Genomic DNA, 20,161 nt, shown 5'->3' with positions numbered 1-20,161 from the left:
TTCCTCTTGCCAGTTACTGGCGTCCCACATCCTCTGCATTTTCTCCTCTCTGTAGAGCTAAGAAGCTAAGCTGTGATTTTAAAGGCCACTTTTGTGTAGCACTTCTCCGTGAGTACTGTTTGAACGCTGAATACATTTTTTACAAGCAAGGCGGCTAATAAGAATAAGTTCTAAAGCAATAAAAGATGCAATTCTATAAGAATAAGTGGTCTTTCCTTTTTGTGACTCTGAGGTGCGTTTCCAGGAGACCTCAAGACTCCATGCTGATCCAGACACATTTTCTTGTTCAACTCTTCCCCCCCCCCGCCCCTCAACCTCCAACTAACCTCAAGGAGCTGTCTGCAGTCGACAATTAGGACAAACCCAGGTGATCCAAGTCAGTCAGTCATGGCTGGCCTCTTGACCTGGCCCTGACTACATTTTCTAAACTAGCTGGCCACCGAAAATGGAATGCAGACAGGGAAAAGGAGATGAAGATGATCATTATGTTTATTTAAGAGAACAGGACAGGCCTCACATTTTGTAATTCATCCATGGCCTTTGCAGTTCATAGTTTCTCACTGGCACGTCACCACTTAATCTTTTATCATAGGGCGTATTTTAGGAGATTTTGAGGCTGGAGTCACTATAATTAACTTAGAACTACAAATCAATAGGCTGGACCAGCCTGCAGGATCCCTAATGGAGACTTGTGGTTCATTCGTTGTTTTTTTTTAAACTTTATTTATTTATTTTATACATCTTTATTGGAATACAATTGCTTCACAATACTATGTTAGTTTCTGTAGTACAACGAAGTGAATCAGCCACATGCATACACATGTCCCCATATCCCCTCCCTCTTGAGCCTCCCTCCCACCCTCCCTATCCCACCCCTGTAGGTCATCGAAAAGCACCGAGCTGACCTCCCTGTGCTATGCGGCTGCTTCCCACTAGCTACCTATTTTACGTCTGGTAGTGTATATATGTCCATGCCACTCTCACTTCGCCCCAGCTTCCCACTCCCACCCCGTGTCCTCAAGTCCATTCTCTATGTCTACGTCTTTACTCCTGCCCCTAGGTTCATCAGTACTATTTTTTTTTTTAGATTCTATATATATGTGTGTTAGCATACGGTGTTTGTTTTTCTCTTTCTGACGTACTTCACTCTGCATGACAGACTCTGGGTCCATCCACCTCACTACAAATAACTCAGTTTCATTTCTTCTTATGGCTGATAACATTCCATTGTATATATGTACCACATCTTCTTTATCTATTCCTCTGTCGATGGACACTTCGGTTGCTTCCATGTCCTGGCTATTGTGATGCTACAAAGGGATAAACTTGATGATGACTGACTCCTTTCTAATGGCGCTTCTGATACACGTTGATGCCCATTGGCCAGAATCTGATACATCATATTCAGACTCCAGATTCTAACATTTCAGTTGTGACCTATTCAATGGGTAAGCATCAGAGAGGCCTGCTGCTCTGGTCACTTTCTAAGATTTAGCTGCAGAGGCCCAGGACACAAATATGGGCTCAAGTATAAATAAGCCTGTTGTCTCTTCAGCTAGGAGGCCTGGCTTGTCCTTCCCTCGAAGCCCCTGATTCCTGTTGCCGGACCATCTATCAAAACCCGACATACCTGATAACTATTTAATGTCCCCATCTGGCTTCTCCCAACCACTTCCTATGGCTCCCATCTTGATTTCTAAAGCTGTCAGGCTACCTCTGACCTCGTTTTTGATGCCCCTTGCGGATTTTTGCAGGTTAAGGACTTTTCGTGGCTGAACTTGATTTAAACAATCCTTACATACAAAATATAAATTTACAAAAAGGATAAGTTAAGGGAAGTAATTCTTTTTATAAAAGATTCCAAATAGGTCTCTAAATAGCAAGTTTCTCTGCATTTAAAATATTATTTTTTAAAAATATTGACAGGGCTTCCCTGGTGGTGCAGTGGTTGAGAGTCCACCTGCCGATGCAGGGGACACAGGTTCGTGCCCCGGTCTGGGAAGATCCCACATGCTGCGGAGCGGCTGGGCCCGTGAGCCATGGCCGCTGAGCCTGCGCGTCCGGAGCCTGTGCTCTGCAATGGGAGAGGCCACAGCAGTGAGAGGCCCGCGTACCGCAAAAAAAAAAAAAAAAAAAAAAAAAATGTTGACAAAAACCTTTACTGTGATCATAGGTACACATAAAGTAAGGTCAGTCTGCATTGTCTAATTTCCCTACCATCTAGGTACATCTGGCCCAGCTGCCCAGTGAACACTCTGCTCACTGGCACATCTCCATCCCACGTTCCTTTTTTCGTTTTGTTTTGAGGGTCTTTTTTGGCCGCACCCTGTGGCATGCAGGATCGACCAGGGATTGAATCTGTGCCCCGCTGCGTTGAGAGCACGGACTCCTAACCACTGGACCGCCAGGGAAGTCCCATCCCATGTTTCTTTTCCCCTTTTCGTTCACTTGTGCTTCCCGGGACCATCTCCCAAATAAACTACCGGCACCCAAACCTTTGTCTCCAGATCTGCTTTTGGGAGAGATCTGAGCTCACACAACTTCCTCATCACAGCAGTGGCAACTGCACGGCCCTGGTAGCTGGGGTACAATGTCTGTCTCGCCTCTGGTCTGCTTCATCTTCTTCTTCTTCCGTTTTTTTTTTTTTAAATTAATTAATTTTATTTATTTATTTTTGGCTGCAGTGGGTCTTCGTTGCTGTGCACGGGCTTTCTCTAGTTGTGGTGAGCAGGGGCTACTCTTTGTTGAGGTGTCAGGGCTTCTCATTGCAGTGGCTTCTCTTGTTGCGGAGCACAGGCTCTAGGCGCACAGGCTTTGGTAGCTGTGGTGCACGGGCTCAGTAGTTGTGGCTCGCAGGCTCTAGAGTGCAGGCTCAGTAGTTGTGGCACACGGGCTTAGTTGCTCCGCGGCATGTGGGATCTTCCTGGACCAGGGCTTGAACTTGTGTCCCCTGCATTGGCAGGCGGATTCTTAACCACTGCACCACCAGGGAAGCCCTGCTTCTTCTTCTTCTTTTGTTGCCCTTTGATCTGCTTCTGCACCCCAAGCCCTCCATCCTGTCGTGCACTAGAGGAGTTACTTCCTTTTAATTCAACTGATAGACTAGTTTAAAAAGATTCTCTCCCAGTGCTCAAGGATGGCCTTTAAAGGGCTGAGCTTGGCTGCTGAATCTCCAGCATGCCACATGTTCTACTAACTTCCATTGCTCATGTCAACCCTCTTCTACTCGGCTAGGAGGTGTGAACAGTTCCAGGGCTGAGGCCAGGTTTCTATGAATCTGAGTCTCTAACATCCCAGGAGGACTTTTCAATCATTTCCACCCAATCCCGGGTGTTAGAAAACTGAGGGGCAGGGAGGGTGAGCATTTGAACACTTTGTCCATCAGAACTCAGATCTCTGACTCCTAAACCTCTGCTTTTCCCTTTCTGAGCTTCTGAACATATCTCACCCTCGTTTCCTTGCTCGACTCAATTCCCCTTGCTGATCACTACTTCCATCGTTTATTTCCAGTTGCTCTAAGTCTTCAATGACCCTGAACCCTTGAATTACATTCACGCAGTCCAGTTTCATGGCTCTGCGGCCCCCCCTTCCCGTGCCCCATTCTGAGGTTGAAAATCAACTTCTACCAACATTTTTGCAACAAAGAAAAGACGAGGAAATAAGTAAAGTGACGTCTGGGGGACTGTCAGTGTCCGCCTCTTGCATAATTAAGCTTCCTCTGGAATTTCTGTGACTGGAGGGGAGATGACTGCCAGTGTACACTGGGAAGATGCATATTTGTATCCATGGCTTGCTGAACTCAAGAGCCTCTCACCCGCCATCTGAGCTCTCAAAGGCCAAGGCTTTACACATTTCCTAACGTGTAAAGTTCTTGACTTGACTGATAATCCGGGTTCTGCCCAGGCCTCGGTTTTGTCCTCTGGTCCCACCTAACCTGCCTGGCTTTCTCCGAACTGAGTCCTCTTGCCCAGTGTGGCCGGTTTCCTCATTCTCTCAACTCCTCATTCTTTGTCCAAGCAAGCTATTTTTTCCTCCAGCCTAAAATGCCAGATTGGTATTTATTTTCCAAATTATGAACTTGATAATCTTTTTGGGTGGTGGATGCTGGAGGACAAGGCCCTGACAAATCTGCTTCCTGGTGTCACGTAGGACACATGGCTTGTTATGGACTGAATGTGTCTCCCCCTCCTCCAACCCTGTATGTCGAAACCCTAACCTCCAGTGTGGCTGTATTTGGAGACGGGGCCACTAGGGAAATAATTAAGGTTAAATTCATAAGGTCATAGGGGTGGGACCCTGATCTGATAGGATGGATGTCCTTATAAGAAGAAATACCAGAGAGCTTCGCGTTCTGTCTATGACACTAGCACTGAGGACATAGCTGGAAGGCAGTCTTCTGCAAGCCAGGAAGAGAGCTCTCACCAGGAACCAAATCAGCTGGAACCTTGATCTTGGACTTCTAGTCTCCAGAACTATGAGAAAAGAAATTTCTGTTATTTAAGCCACCCCATCTGTGTAATTTGTTATGGCGGCCTGAACTAATACATGGCTGTTGACTGAGAACATGGTCCCCAGCCTCCGAGCTGGGCAGGTGTACACTGCTTCTGCATGAAAAGTTAACGATCTTTGTAGAGTCCAAAACCGAACCTTCCTTTGCTACCACGATTCAGGAACTCCCATCCTTTCCTCTGTTTGTGACAGCATCCTCGCAAGCGTGAACAAGGCTCTGAACCACAAGCAAATCTTTTAACTCTTCGTCTGTTTTGCCTCTGGCCCTCCATTAGATGCCAAGTCTTAAGAGCATCTCCTGGCCGAACACTTCTTGTATCTCCTTTCTCCAGGCCTTAGTACCCTGGCCTGTGCTCTTGAGATGGCCTTTTAACTGTCCTTACCCCTGTCTTTATCTAGTGTACAGAAGAGGAAACGACGGAGGCTCAGAACTTAAGTAACAGGTGCCAGCCTGCATAACTGGTAAATAACAGAACTAGGTTCGGTTTTGCCCCCAATACAGCATACTTTCCACTAGACCTGTTTGGTGCTCTTTCCAGCTAGCTAGAATTTATAATGTTCCGACTTTAACAACAGCGATTTATGAAACTGTCCTACACCCATTAGCAGATTGTAAGCTCTGTCCTGATCTTCCTGATATCCCGGGCAAGGGCTAAGCCAGTGCCTTGCCCTGGGTAGGGACTTAAGAAAAGATACTAAATTGAAAGGAAGAAATAATTGTCACAATGGTAATATGGGAAAGAGCAGCTTAGGAGAGAGATTTAGAGAAAGCTGGTAGAAAGAGGAGTTGGTTTCTGAATTGAGCTTGAGGTGATGAAGAGAATTTGGCTAGGCAAAGAAGGGGTTGGTCCTCAGTGTCATGAAGTTAGAGTTGAGGCTGTGAACCCGTGGAAGGATGCTGGCTTGGAGGGTCCTGGCGTTTCTGCATCGGGTTCAGATGTAAACACCAAGCAAGTCAATTAATTTCTTTAGACGTTGGTTTCCCAATGTGTAAAGTGGGAAAAGTAAGAGTACCTACCATTTGGGGTTAATGTGAAGAATAAGGAGATAGTATATGTAAAGGATTTAGCACGTTGTTTGGACCCAATACCTGTTACCTATTATTAATAATAAATACTACTAAAATATTATTACTAGCACTGTGGTCTGAAAGTTCACACGTGCACCAGTCTAACTCTCTGAGTAAATTATTTACTTTATACTCATAGATAATTCCATTGCTGTTGGTAGATTAAAAAACAGAATTATTTAAAGGCACCACTAAATTCATAGGAACGCTTTGGTTACTATGATTTTCCTAATCAATGGACTCCAGGAGTCCATGAATATATTTCAGCCTTATGAGAGATTCTCACAGTCGAAAATTTTGGAGGGACTTCCCTGGTGGTCCAGTGGTTAAGGCTTTGCCTTCCAGTTCAGGGGGTGCGGGTTCAATCCCTGGTCGGGGAGCTAAGATCCCACACGCCTTGCGGCCAAACAACCAAAATGTAAAACAGAAGCAATATAGTAACAAATTCAATAACGTCTTTAAAAATGGTCCACATCAAAAAAAAAAAAAAAAAAAAAAGAAGAAAATCTTGGAAATCAAACTTTCGGGAGGCAGGAGAGTGCTAAACATATTCTGGGTAGAAGACTAACTTGGCCGAATCAGAGACTTGGATTCTGGGACTAGGCTGACCTGGTGAGAATCCCTCCTCCACTTCCAGGCTGTGCCTTTAAAGAATTTAGGAAAATTCCTCAGCTTTCAGTCCTTTGGTTTCCTCATCCTTAAAAGGAGGATAACATCACCCTAAGGCTAAAGGAGGGGTTAAATTGATCCTGTAAGCAAACCAAGAATTGGTAGACAATGATGATGGTGTTTGTGAAGCCCAACTGGAAGGGCCTTGGATTTTCAAGAGGCCCCTGTTCTCAAAGTGTGATCCCTGTAACAGCAACTCAGCATCGTCTGAGAACTTGTTAGAAATTCAAGTTCTCAGGCCTACCCAACACTTGCTGAATCACAAAGTCTGGAGGTGGGGTCGGCAATCCATGCTTTTACGATCTCTCTCGGTGATTCCCGGGCGGGCACTCACATTTGAGAACCCGCTGTGAGGGAATAGGGAGCCATTGAAAGTTTTGGACAGTGGGGTGATAGTGATAACAATGACCGTTGTGCAGACCATATATTCTTGTTTAACAGGATGAAACTACCTAACTGCTGACTAGCTTCCAGAGTTGCCGTAAGAAGCCCGTCTGTAGGTCCTCAGTGATCTCTAGGCACAAAACTCGGGTTAGGACTCCTGGCCCCTGACACAGTGCGCAGCTACTGAGTGAGGTGCTCCTCGGCACAAGGCAGTTGGAGGAGCTGCTCTGGATTCAGTTTCCGCTGAAAGTCTCGGGCGGGACCCGGCAGCCGAGTGATGCTCAGTGAAGCCCCAACCTAATCAGGCCACCGGTTTAGCCCGGAAAAGAAGAGAAAGGACAAGAAAACCAGGTAGGGAAACCGGAAGCGAGGGTCTTAAGGGGCCAGAATCTGGCGATGGCGGATGGGACGGGATGGGAAGAGCGGGAGCGGGGGCGGGGCCGGGAGGACCCTCCGCCTCGGGGATGCTGGCGGAGCTGGGCGCGGCGGGCGGGGCGGGGCTCCGGGAGGGAGGGGTCGGCCCGCCCCTCCGCCCGGGGGTCCGGACCGGTTTCCCTTTGTCGCGGGCGCTCCCCACGCTCCCCCCGCTGCCCCTCCCCGCGCACCCGGCCCCGCGCGCGGCCGCCGTCCGGGCCCCACCCCTGCTGAATATTCACGCCGCGCCGCGCCCCTCGCCCCCAGCCCGGGCCGGCTCCGGGCGCGAGCGCGCTTCCGCCCGCTTTTCCTGCCGGAGGAGGAAAGGGGGAGCTGTTTGCTCTCCTCAGAATACGTTTTCGGTGTCCCGTGTCTCCTCCTCCCGCGCCGCCGCCCCCCGCCGCGCGCCCGCCTCCGCCTCCGCCTCCCGGTCATCTTTGTCTGGCGGCCTCGCGCTCCGGGCTCCACTCTCGGTGGCGCCGCGGCCCCTGGTCCGGGCCGCTCGTGCAGGCGCGCGGCGGGGCGCGGGGCCGGGGCCTGAGGCGCGGGCAACGCCCGGGGTCCTGCCGGCCGCCCCGGCCATGGAGTGAGCGCCGCCGCCCGCCCGCCCGCCCGCCGCCCCCGGCCTCGCCCGCGGGCCCGCGCCGCCCTCCGGGCCTCCGACTCCCAGAAACACACCAGAGACCGATTGATTGTGGCCGGGTTTTGGGTGCCAAAAAGGGAAAATGGCGAACGACTCCCCTGCAAAAAGTCTGGTGGACATCGACCTGTCCTCCCTGCGGGTGAGTGGCGGCCGCGGGGCGCGGGGAGCCGGGAGTGGGGGGCCGGGGCCGCGCCCTGGCCGGCCGGGTGCTCGGGCGCCGCCGCGGGCAGAGCCGCGGGCGCGGCGGCCCCTTTGTCTGCCCGCGTCGGCGGGTGCGGGGCCCGGGGCGCGACCCTCCGCCGGAGCCGCCGCCCGGGACCCCGACCCCGCGTGCCCCGACCCCCATCGCGGCTCTCGGGCGCCGGCGACCGCGCCGGGCGAAGCCCACCTCTGTGGTCGCCGCCCTTTCTCTCCAGCTGCCCCGCTTCTTTTATTCATTGTTGTGCTGCTTTCCGATGCTCACCCCTCCCCTCCTTCTCCTCCAGGATCCGGCTGGGATTTTCGAGCTGGTGGAAGTGGTGGGAAATGGCACCTACGGACAAGTCTATAAGGTCGGTGTGGGCGCCTCCTTTGTTTCCCGGGGACGGGTTGAAACTTCTGGTCCGGGGGCGACGGGGAGGCTGATGGATACGCCGCCGCCCGGCGGCCACGCCGCTCGGCTGAAGTTGGGAGAGGGGTCTCGCCTCGCCGTCCCGCTGTTTTTCAGCAGAGTTTATATGCACACTGGCCTGAAAAGACCTCATTTCCTGGCTCTCAGTTAAGGAAATAAGCTCCACTCTTAGGCATGCACTTTTCTCCCATAAAATGGGCAAAGCATTTTTGCATCCGACAACCTACATTTTTCCCCGTCTTTCCCAGATCTGGCCTTCGGAGTTGGTGTGTTAATTAAAATTCAGTAGAGGCAGGCCTTGCTTGTGATTATCCCAAAACACTGCCTTGGCTTCCTTGAGAATTGTCTTCGTGTTCCCTCGTTTGAATGCTCGCCAGGCGCCCAGGGAGCGTAGTTCGGTGCTGCTTGCTTCTCCTTTATAAGCAGCGTGCATTCTACTGATGGGTACATGTTTTGGGGAACCGGGGAACGGTGTGTGTTTGGGCAACAGGAGCAGGAAGAATTACAGTGTGACGATTATACGGTCTGAATTCCAGGAATAACCTGTTTGACAGGTGTGTAATTGAAACAGAAACGAGGCAAAGCCCAGGAGTGGAGAGGGTGCCCAGACTTTACACGCACCCCAGGTCTTTCTCTTTTTTTTTTTTCATACCTGCCCCCTCGCCCCCAACAGTAAATGAAACTAACAAATCTGGAGACTCCGAGTCGGCTCTGAGTAGCTGACACCTCGTGAGACTAACCCGTTTTGCGCATTTTACCCAGCGCACATTCTAGAGTTTATGAGCAGCTCTAGGTAATGGAGGCGCAGGCCTTGAACGTTTGAAACAGAACGTGAAATTCTCCCTCTCCTGATTTGTTTCTTATTACTGAACGCTTTCTCAAAGTTATCTGCACCGGGGGTGTTTGGTAGCTGTTAGTAGTGTTTTCTAGCGGGGTACAAGGTTGGGATAGAATAAAAAAAAAAAAAAATCTTATGAAGCAGGGCTTTGTGGTTTGCTGTGAAGAATTGTCATTGTCTCATTAAAAATGGAGGGGGGGGGGTTGGAAGCTGACTGTAGACATTTTCTTCGCCCAAATTAAGTGTGGATCCCATTGTCTGTTTTCTGCTCTGAGAATAGGGTTTATCTATCTCTTGAAAGCCTCTCCCCAGCCCTGACTTCCCCTGGCCTGGGCTGTGTCCCGGCCTGTGGCCTGAACTGGATGGAGTCAGTATTCTGAGGTGATCTCAAGTGAATCAGCATGTGTTTTGTTGGTTAACTGTTGGGGCCAGGGCCAGATTTTTGAATTTGAAAGAGAGCCCTGTGAGCTCAGCCTGCCGGGCTCAACTGAATTTGGAAGCTTTTGGAAAATTTTGGAAAAGATTGTGTTGCAACTCCCTGAGTGGTCTGCTAACTGGCTGAAAGATGTTCTTTCCCGAGCCCCAGTGTTTGTTTAAGCACCAGTCGGTTTTTTCTAACCCAGTTTTTCTGGCCAGATTCGAGTAGTGAGTGTGCCTTCGTCCAAGTGAACTAGCCAGAGCTTGTTTTTGACCTGGTTACACAGTAGTTGGATTGTTTGCATCTTCTTTGGTCAGCGTGGATGTGAAGGCTGGTGAAGTAAACCAGAAGCCAGTGAAACCTGAACGGGTCTTAAAGGGTTTAAGAGCTGGGGGTTCTTTATAGGAGCAGGTGGGGCGGGTTCACTGCCGAGGGTTTCCCCTCCTCCTTCCCCCTTCGGTTTCACCCCCTCTTCCCCCAGTCTTTTGAGATAGATTTGCTGAGCACAACATTTGGGGGAAGTTGGGATCCCCGACATTTGGGGATCGTGGCAGTGACCCGGCTCTCTGGCTCTCTCCCTATAAAGTCAGTACAGTTGAGGAGAAATTCTCAAATTATGCAAACCCGAGGAATTAAGCAATCTGTGCAACCGAGCCGTACGATCACGAGCAGGAGCGCTTGAGATTTTGCTCGCCTGCAGTTGTTTTATTATTATGGAGAATTTGAACCAGACACTAGGGAGAGAGAGATCACCAGTTTAGCAGTTACCAGCACGTGACTAATCTGGTTTTGTCTGTAGTCTTCCCTCTCTCCATCCATTATCTTCACATAAAACCCAGATACCATTTCACCCATAAATGCTTCAGTATGTATCTTTTTTTGTTTTTTAGATAGTCTCAGTGCTGTTCTCACACCAAAAAAACGAATTCCTCCCTATCAAATATTCAGGTTTTTTTAAAAATTGAAGTATAGTTGACTTACAATGTGTTAGTAAGGTATACAGCAAAGTGATTCAGTTTTATATATATATAGACACATATGTATGTGTGTGTGTGTGTGTGTGTATATATATATATTTTTATATATATATGTTTATGTTTTTCAGAGTCTTTTCCCTTACGTGTTATTACAGAATATTGAGTAGTGTTCCCTGTGCCACACAGTAGGCCCTTGTTGGTTATCTATTTTATGTAGAGTCGTTTGTATATGTTCATCCCGAACTCCTAATTGATCCCCCCCACTTCCCCCTTCGGTGACCATAAGCTTGCTTCAGATGTTCAGTGTGAACATTTTCCTGATTATCTCATACATATTCTCTTACTATCACGAGAAGCTCTTTCATATTTATGAACTGATCCTGGGAAGTTTAGTCTTAGAGGTGGTGGCAATAGCAGAGACAGTTAACATTTCCATTCTCTCTTCTCTTTAAATGTGTACTTTCTAGAACCGTTTACGTCATGCCTAGGAGTTTAGGAATTTTGTTGGTACGATTTGCATATGGTGGTTTTGGGATTAGATTATTGACACTGTAGCATTTGTTTACTGTTGCTAAACATCCACTAGTGTGACTAGCATCAGATTTTGGAAAATACTTGTGTCTAATTTGTTTTTTATAGAGAAGCTTTTTTTTTTTTTTTAAACATAACTTTAGGTGAAACACCTGTAAGCTGAACAACCTGTAGTCCTAATTTATTTCATTGTTATATTTTCTATTTTTTGTTTTTTCTATGAACCTTTTTAGGGATTGTGGTTGCTTATTTTTAGAAGACTATGGTTACATGAAGTGAATGAGTCGAGAGAGGGAGTTTTCTGAGTTTTGATATGTTCTATGAAAATGGCTTTCTTGGGGATAGTTTATAATTTTCTCCATCTGACAAAAATGGTAAATAGTCTGGGTATAGTTGAACAGTATGTAACTTTACCTTTAAAAAAGGAGCTGAGACACAGGCTGTATTCTATTTAGAGAAATTTATTTTTTGCTTTAGATTTCTGAGGGATCATAGGGAAGGATGCTCATAAAATGTGAAAAAAATTGTGAATTTCTGTTCACAGGGTTTCATTCAGAGTACCATATATTTATAAAAGAAGTGTCTGTAAGATGATCTTGTGCATGTTGAATAGATACAGTGAATTTTAATTATTTTCATCAAAGGGAGAAACGATAATGTGAAAAGTCCAAACCAGAAATGATAGATCAAAGTTTGTTTCTGTGTTTTTGGAGTTTGTTATTTTTAACGTTTATTTGGCCATTTTTGTTTTTTCCTTGGGGTGGCTACTGTTATTTTGCATCTTGCAAGCGTCCAGTGGCCACTGTTCCAAAATGTCTTGGCTAAAGGCGGGAAAATCCTGCATCTGGAATGGCATGGTAGGGGCCCGAGGGGAAGTTAGGGAGTTGAGAATCCAGCAGGCTCACTGCCTCGAGTCAGGGCTTACTCACAGGCCAGATGGAGAGAGCACCTTGACTCTGACCCTGTCTGACCCTGTCCTCGGAGGAGAGGGCCTTGGTGGACTGGACACCTTGAAGGTTGAGGACGAGGCTACGCTAGGCCCGAAGATGGTAAGCAGAGCTAACCTGAGAGTCGGCCACCTGTTAGGCGCTGTGCTAATGCTGTCCCCCTCTTTTATTGAAGAAAGGGGGGTATGTGTGGCCAAAGGGCTGAGGGTGACCTTTGGGAATGGTAGTAGGGCTTGGGGGTAGTGGGCATCTCGGGAGGGGTTATTCGTGTTGGCATCGAGGAGGTCCATCATTCCCTGGCATTGAGGGGCCATTGAAAGCTTTGTCGGGATTGGGGATCCCTGGGGGTAGGAGCCTTGGTCAGGGGAACTTTGGGGAAGGAGCAGGTACGGTGGTTGGCCTGGGGCAGTGGTCTAGGAGAGAGGAGGGGAAGGAAGGCCAGGGCAGGGCAGTAGAGAGAAGAGTGTTGGGGTGAATTCTTGGGCTTTCCTCCTTGCTAAATCCACTCCTTCTCGGCAGGCTTTGGTGTGACCCTTTAAACGGGTCCACTGTTTGCCTGCTAGATTAGGAGGAGCCTTGGGATTTGTGCAAGTGCTAAAATTGCTTTCGATTGCCATGTAAATTGTGTAGCTTTTAAAGATCATCTTCGTAACGTTTTGGGGCTAGCACTTAAACTTTGGGGAGGGGCGTTCCGCAAATGTTGCTTTGTCAGGGTGACGCCTCTTGTTCTTAAATGGAGGTAAAGACATCCACTGGGGCAAAATAAATTTTGTAGAACTAGATGTTTTCCTTAGGAGGAGGTTTGATCGGCCTCTGAGTGGCATGTACGGACTTGTTCTGAGACACAGAGTCCCTTCACGCTGGAAGGATTCTGACCCTGGGTTAAGGGAGGGGGGATGAACCAACCCTGTTGAACACACATAGGTGTGTGTGGCTCTCTTAAAAAATATCAACCCAAACTTCCAAAAACTGTTTTGGCCCTAAACTAAATCAGGAACGTCAGAAGCCTTGCAGAAAAACCAACCAGCAGATATAACCCTGCTCGTGATAGTTTTTTAACTCCTTATTGCTTGAAACTCTGTAATACAGTGTTTATTTGCATAGCTTGCAAGCTTGGTATTTTGCCTTTTTTCTTGACCAAGTTTGGATCTATGTCTGTTTCTACATATTGACATTATCTGGGGGCACTTTTGGTACAGTGTGTGTGTTCATAGATTTTTGTGGATTGGCCTTTGAAAAGCAAAGACGATTTCTGAAAAAATATATCCTGCTCTGGAGGTAATGAATCCCTGAGCAGGTGTGCCAAGCCAGGGAATAACCTAAGGAGTTTCCTTCCCAGGGAACTAAAAATATTATAAACTAAAATACATTTTAGCCTAGAGATGGGTGCTTTGACACATGCATTTCTTACATGGTCTTTTGTTTCTTTGCTTTCTTAGTAAGTAAATACTTGCACCTGGTTGTGAACAGAGTCTTGAGCCAAGACACTGCCCACCCTCAGAGCATCAAGTGCTTTCCATCTCTCAGCTGCACTAAGTTTAGATGCCTGTGCTTCTTATCATTAGTAACAGTGCTTTCACTTTTTCTCTATTCTAATGATTCAAATTGGCAGACAGCAGTGCATGTAAATGATCGTGCAAGTGCACTGCTTTCAGACCCAGGTGGTTCCGGTGCCGAAGCAGGACTGTTGCCCAGAGGGCAGCACTGATACGTGATACCCTGGAAACTTCACTCTCATCTTATAAAGGAAAATGTACAAAAGTTGACTGTGTGGCCATTCACTGTATCGGAGTCAAGAACTTAATTTACAGTGAGTTCTCAGTATCAAGCACTACCTATTTAGAATTTGTAATAATTTTACGGGTCAAAACAATATTAGGTCACCACCTCACCTTTTAAAAATCAGTGTTTTAAAAACTTTGTTTCTCACACAAGTAGCTAGATATATAGCTAGCGGCTTGTGGGTCATCCTGTAAAGTACTTGCAAATAATTGCTTTGAATATTTACTACAGATTTTTTGTGAATTCAAGTTGGTTTTAATACTACTCTGAATTACCAGTGTTGAAATATTAAGATATATTTAATATGTAATTTGGGACCTGATTACATAGTCACTGGGACGTGATTATCAGGGGGTAGAGATTACATAGTACTTTTGGAAGATTTGATTGACAGTTATTTTGCTGTAATAATATGATAACACAAGAATTGAATCAGGATACATTTTTTGGACTTAGGGAGGGATGGCCAGGAAGAGAACGGAGACCAGGGCAATGTTATATTACCAGTGACCAGCGTGGCAGCCAGAGTCTTAGGTTTTTATGATATTCTGTTAGGAGGCTGGCTCGGTGATAAAAGTCTGCTGGCATCATTCAGAAGAGAAGTGAGTGATGTGTTGGCAGGGATAGAGTTGCGAGGCCCTGTTTTCTGTCAGAATTTCAAAAGGGAGGACAGAATGATAAGTTTTAGGACTTCTCAAAAGTTTTAAAAACTGGGATCTTAGAAACTCTGACATCTGCATAGCATTGTGAGGAACTTAGAACTAATTTGGGGACACCAGTTAACCATACAGGGCTGGTTTCCTGCCACTTACAGTACTCACTGTGCTGCTACCCGAGCTGGGCCCTGCCTGCCTGGTCACACAACGGTGCAGGAAGCAGGCAGTGTGTTTACCCTCCAGGAGTGCAGGGAAGACGGGGTGGACACAGCGTGCCAGATGTGTAACATCAGATGTGTACCATCCTGTGATGGCTCTGTCTCCCCAGGCCCTCCACCCAGACACAGCCCATGTGCCCGACCCCAGAGAGCTTTCCAGCCTCCGCAGGGCTGAAATAGTTCAAACACGTGACCAGAAAAGCGAGGTGAAAAAATAGACACAGAAAATGCCAGCCTGAATCTTTTCTTTTAATATTTATTTTGTTGAAGTGCAGTTGACCTACAATGTTGTGTTAATTTCTGCTGTACAGCAAAGTGATTCAGTTATATATATTACACACTCTTTTCATATTATATACACATTCTTTTTCATATTCTCTTCCATTACGGTTTATCACAGGATATTGAATGTAGTTCCCTGAGCCATACAGTAGGACCTTGTGGGGTTTTTCTTCTTTTTTTTTTTTGGCTGCATCGCGTGGCATGCGGGATCTTAGTTTCCTGACCAGGGATCGAACCCGGGCCCCCTGCAGTGGAAGCTTGGAGTCCTAACCACTGGACTGGCAGGGAATTCCCAGGACCTTGTTGTTTATCCATTTCTATATACAGCATCTTTTTGTTATTAGAATCAAAGGACATCATGTCACCCTGTCAACTTGCTATAAAAGTTTTTCCGCAGTCGTCAGTTTCTGAATCTACCTGGTTGTACCCCAGTCAGCAGAGCGGACCTGCGGGAGCCCTGAACTGGCAGGGTCGAGTCTGCACAGGGCTCTCTGTGAGCCCTTGGGCTGATGTGTTGCATTAGCGAGAGAACTGGGGGCCTTGTCCACGAGGAGGAGGGAGCTGGAGCCCAGGCTGCTTCCCTCTTTCTGCGGAATTGGCCCTCCATCCCTGGGGCATTGCAAGTATCTCAGATATGGCCAAGTGTTGACAGGTTTTCCTATTCAATTTTTAATCTTAACTAATTATTAAATTATTAAAAAGGAAAAAGCCCCCACTTTTGTGCTATGACTTAAAAACTTTCTTTTCATTATATGGCAGATAGGACCTTCAAACACTTGCCAAAGTTAGGAATGCACATAGTTGCAGTCAGGTGACAAACTAAAGTTCTCTTATCAAAACCTGGAGTTGTCCTATTCCCAAGGGACGTCTATTTTCTTTTTTTTAATGTCTTTTTAAAAAAAATTAATTTATTTATTTATGGCTGTGTTGGGTCTTCCTTCCTGTGCGAGGGCATTCTCTAGTTGTGGCAAGCGGGGGCCACTCTTCATCGCAGGGCGTGGGCCTCTCACTATTGCGGCCTCTCTTGTAGCGGAGCACAAGCTCCAGACACGCAGGCTCAGTAATTGTGGCTCACGGACCCAGCCGCTCCGCGGCATGTGGGATCTTCCCAGACCGGGGCTCGAACCCGTGCCCCCTGCATTGGCAGGCAGATTCTGAACCACTGCGCCACCAGGGAAGCCCGACATCTATTTTCAGTGCTTTTAGTTGCTCCATTGGAAGTTGACTGCTGTGTTTCTAAACTATTCGCTTACGTGGCTGTTCCTTGATTTGTCAGTTTTGTACACTTACTGACTTCTTGGGACGGTGGTTACAGTTCTTGAACTACTGGTGTGGTCCCACGTGAAGAATCAGCTATTATACTTGTCCCCCTCCCTTAAATGAGTATATCATAATTTGGGGTTACAATGATAATTGTTTGTATTATACTGTTTATCTCTGAGCCAAGCAATCTAATATGATTACATCTTCTTTTTTAAACACTCCTTCCCCCTTGCGTTGCCTTTTTCGTTTGCTTAGTTTTCCATGTACTTGTCATTACCTTCCACCTCAAATGCCCTGAAAGTTAATATCAAGTACCTAGCAAAGTTCAGCCTTTATCAACAGTTTTTCTAAACACTTAAACACGTTAGATGACTCATTGTTTCAGATAACCTGTAGATTCTGCTTTTTTCTCCCTGGAGGGGAGCTGGCCAGGTATGCTTGGCCTCCCACCTTGGTGCATAGCTCTGCTCCTGGACCATCTGTTTCCTGGATGCCACAGTCTTTTTTTTTTTTTTTTTTTTTGGTGTACTGCCTTTCTTTCCTGAAGCACATCCTCCAGTTGCTTTGTAAGTAAGGGTGCCTGGGGTGTAAAGGTTTTAAGTCTTTGGATGACCCAGAATGCTTTTGTTCTTCCTTTACGTGGGATTTATATGTTAGTGGGTGGAAAATATTCTAGGGTGAATATTCATTTTTCTCTTGGAATTTTGAAGTCATTGGTCTTTTGAGTGTGACCTGTTTTAAACTTCTTTGGGGAAGCTTTTAGGATATTCTCTTTATTCCTGGTGTTCTTAGATTTTATGAGTGTCTTGTGTTGTCATTCGCTGTTCCAGGTGCTTGGTTAATTCTTTTTCTTAGGAGCTGCCCTTTTTTTCTGGGAAATTTTTTTTTCTTCCCCTCCAAATTCCCTGCCTTCTCTTTCTGAAAGTCCTGTGAGTCACCTCTTTGATTTATTTTCTTATCTTTTCCTCTATTTTTGTCTTTTTGTTCTACTGTTATGAAATGTCTTTGACTTTCCATTTCAATATTTCTATTGAATTTTTAGCTTTGTCATATTTTTAATTTATAAGAGAAGCCCTCTTTCTCAGTTTTTTAATTAAAAAAACGCGTCTATTCCTTCGTGAATTTATCTAATCTCTCTGAGGATACTGAGTGTAGATACAGGTATTTTCTTTTGGTTGGTATTCTTGTGTCTCCGGTATTCCCCCCCAATTTCCTCCAGATTTCAGTTTTCCTCTTTGTTTATTTGGGTTATTTATTTTTTTATTATTTGGCCATGCCATGTGGCATGCGGGATCTTAGTTCCCCAGCCAGGGATTGAACCTGGACCCTCGGCAGTGAAAGCCTGGAATCCGAACCACTGGACCGCCAGGGAAGTCCTGGGTCTTTGTCTTTAACGCTGAAGATTGTCCTTAAATACTTGGAGATGGGTGACTCTGCTCGTATTTGACTGAGGCACTAGCAGTGACTTGGAGGCTGCTGACTGCTGGTAATTCAGTTTAGGGAGTGCAGGTGGGCCCAGTATATTCTCGTGGATGGGGAACCCCAGCTGAACATCTGAAGGGCTTTTCTTTGGGGTTTCTCTAAGAAGAACACCCAGAAGCTTTTCCTGCTTGGGGGCTGTGCATGTTTATTGGCCTGTGGGGCTCAGGTGGAGGAAGGAGGCTGGAGATGTGCCGTCTGATATCTTAGCTTTGCAGCCCTGTGGCTTGCCGCTTTCCCTCCTGTCCTCACATCTGGAGCATTTCTCCTTCAGCTTCTTCAGGGCCTGAGCCTCTGGTTTCCTGGACTGTGAGGTAGAGAAAGGGGGGGCCTGGGGCGCTGTGCCACCACGTGTCCCCTCTCCTCATTTTAGCCTCATACTTCATTTGGTATCAGTTGCTTCCAAATGAGGATCTCCTCAGGGTTCTGTGCAAATTGCCTCACTTTTGGTGTCCCCTCAGTGGGCACTTAGATTATAACTTTTTCTCTTTGTTCCATCCATTAAAAAAAAAATTATTTATTTATTTGGTTGCACCGCGTCTTAGTTGTGGCAGGTCGGCTCCTTAGTTGAGGCACATGGGCTCCTTAGTTGGGGCATGCAAACTCTTAGTTGCGGCACGCGTGTGGGATCTAGTTCCCTTACCAGGGATCAAACCCGGGGCCCCTGCATTGGGAGCGCAGAGTCTTAACCACTCTGCCACCAGGGAAGTCCCTCCATTTTTTTTTTAAGTCGTTTTTTTTCTTGCATTTTATTTTATTATTTATTTTCTTTTGGCCGCACCTTGCCGCGTGCAGGATCTTAGTTCCCCGACCAGGACCGAACCCGTGCCCCCTGCAGTGGAAGCGTGGAGTCTTAACTGCTGGACCACCAGGGAAGTCCCTGCTCCATCCATATTTTAGCGGTCAAAACCTGATAGTAACAATCTGTGCCGTCATTTCTTCCCCTTGATCTCTTTATGCTTCTCATAATCATTTTTATGGGAATGAACCCCTGTGACTCATGTGATCAGTCCCCCAGACCAGGAGTCAATTAGAAGTTGCATCTTTGATTTCACACCTGTGGTTTTGTTCAGGCGTGGGCTACTTTTCATCCGGAGCAGTAAACACAAAAACAGCAATGCCAACAACAAAAATGAAAACAGGAGTGGAGCAGCACCTTAGGGCTGATACTTAAAGTGGGAGATGCAACCCAGGGACGGGGGCCATGCAGGCGTGCTGGGTGGGCATCCCCAGGCTCACTGCTGTCCCACACCAGCCTCCAGGAGACACGGAAGTTTGTTCAACGGGTTTGTTTTTTTAAACAGCTTTATTGAGGTGTATTTTATATATCACGGAATTCACCCGCCTCAAGCCTGCATTTCAAGGGTTTTTAGTAGATGTACTGAGTGGCACAGCTGTCCCCACAGATCAGTGTCCAGCACTTCCATCGCCCCAGCAGGATCCCTCCTACCCTTTCACAGTGAACCCCTGTCCCATCCCAGAGCTTCAGACAACCGCCGTCTATTTTCTGTCTCTATAAATTCGCCTTTTTTGAGCATTGCATATAAATAAAATCATGCCACGTGTGGTCGCTGGTGTATGATTCCTTTCACTTTGCATAATGCTTCTGAGGTTTGTCCATGCCGCTGAGCGTGGTAGTTTGTTCCTTTTTATGTCTGGATGGTGTCCAGGGTATGGACGGGCTGTGTTTTGTCCACCAGTTCGCCAGCTGATGGACGTCACAGTTGTTTCTAGATTTTGGCTGTTGGGAGGAGTGCCTTCAGCAGGTGTTTGGGCCTCGCATCTCAGATGCTTTCGGAAGAGTTGCACCTGGGAGCCTTACATAGCAGGAGAAAAGAGGGGGCACGTGTTTGCTGGGGTCTACCCCTTTCTCGGCAGCATAACTCCACACCTCCCGGTTCTGATGACACGGCCGCCTGTCTCTGCTTCCCTGAAACCTTTACCTTCCCCACTCTTAGTATTAGTCATCACTGCATTTAGGTCATTTCTTGAAACATCTGAAAACAGTTTCTTATCGCCATAAAGACAAACTGTTCACTATCAGTGAGGTCATTGGTATCAGGAACTAGACCAAACCGGTTTTTCCTTCTCACATTTTATTGGGGGATTCCATTGTCAATAGTCAGCCCTTTGCCATGTGATGCTAAAGACTGGAGTTTTCCTTTATCTCAGACAGAAGCTGTTGACTCACCGGGATTTGAAAAAATAAAACAAAATCTAGTATCTTTGGTCAGAAGGACATATACCAAGTTAAATAAATGATTTGTTGCGTTACATGGGGGAATACAGTTGCTCATTTGATTTTCTTCAGGTGTACCTTTTAGAGTATTCTTTTCATCTTACATTCTAAAGAAAATTTTTTTTGAATTTTATTTTATTTATTTTTTTATACAGCAGGTTCTTGTTAGTTATCCATTTTATACATGTTAGTGTTTATATGTCAATCCCAATCTCCCAATTCATCATATCTCT

General features: G+C 46.7%; 1 protein-coding gene across 26 annotated transcripts in view; it reads left to right on the top strand.

Moving 5' to 3' along the window:
- Positions 1–7,629: 7,629 nt before the first annotated feature.
- MAP4K4 (mitogen-activated protein kinase kinase kinase kinase 4) overlaps positions 7,630–20,161 on the top strand; it is a 174,747-nt gene continuing 162,215 nt past the window's right edge. For 6 of the 26 annotated variants that reach the window (XM_027128775.1, XM_027128779.1, XM_027128777.1 and 3 more), the window contains exons 1-2: positions 7,639–7,827; positions 8,174–8,239. In XM_027128775.1, coding sequence (XP_026984576.1) covers positions 7,771–7,827; positions 8,174–8,239 — 123 coding nt within the window. In that variant the 5' untranslated portion in view covers positions 7,639–7,770. Of the gene's footprint in view, positions 7,828–8,173; positions 8,240–20,161 lie in introns of all 26 variants that reach the window. The other 20 variants (XM_027128766.1, XM_027128772.1, XM_027128770.1 and 17 more) reach the window with 9 other exon arrangements.

This window comes from Aethalodelphis obliquidens, unplaced genomic scaffold (assembly GCF_003676395.1).
Source record: "Aethalodelphis obliquidens isolate GAN/ISIS:26980383/991018 unplaced genomic scaffold, ASM367639v1 scaffold35, whole genome shotgun sequence".
Taxonomy (NCBI): domain Eukaryota; kingdom Metazoa; phylum Chordata; class Mammalia; order Artiodactyla; family Delphinidae; genus Aethalodelphis; species Aethalodelphis obliquidens.
Note: the sequence above shows the minus strand (reverse complement) of the source record. Positions and strands in the feature narration are given on the sequence as shown.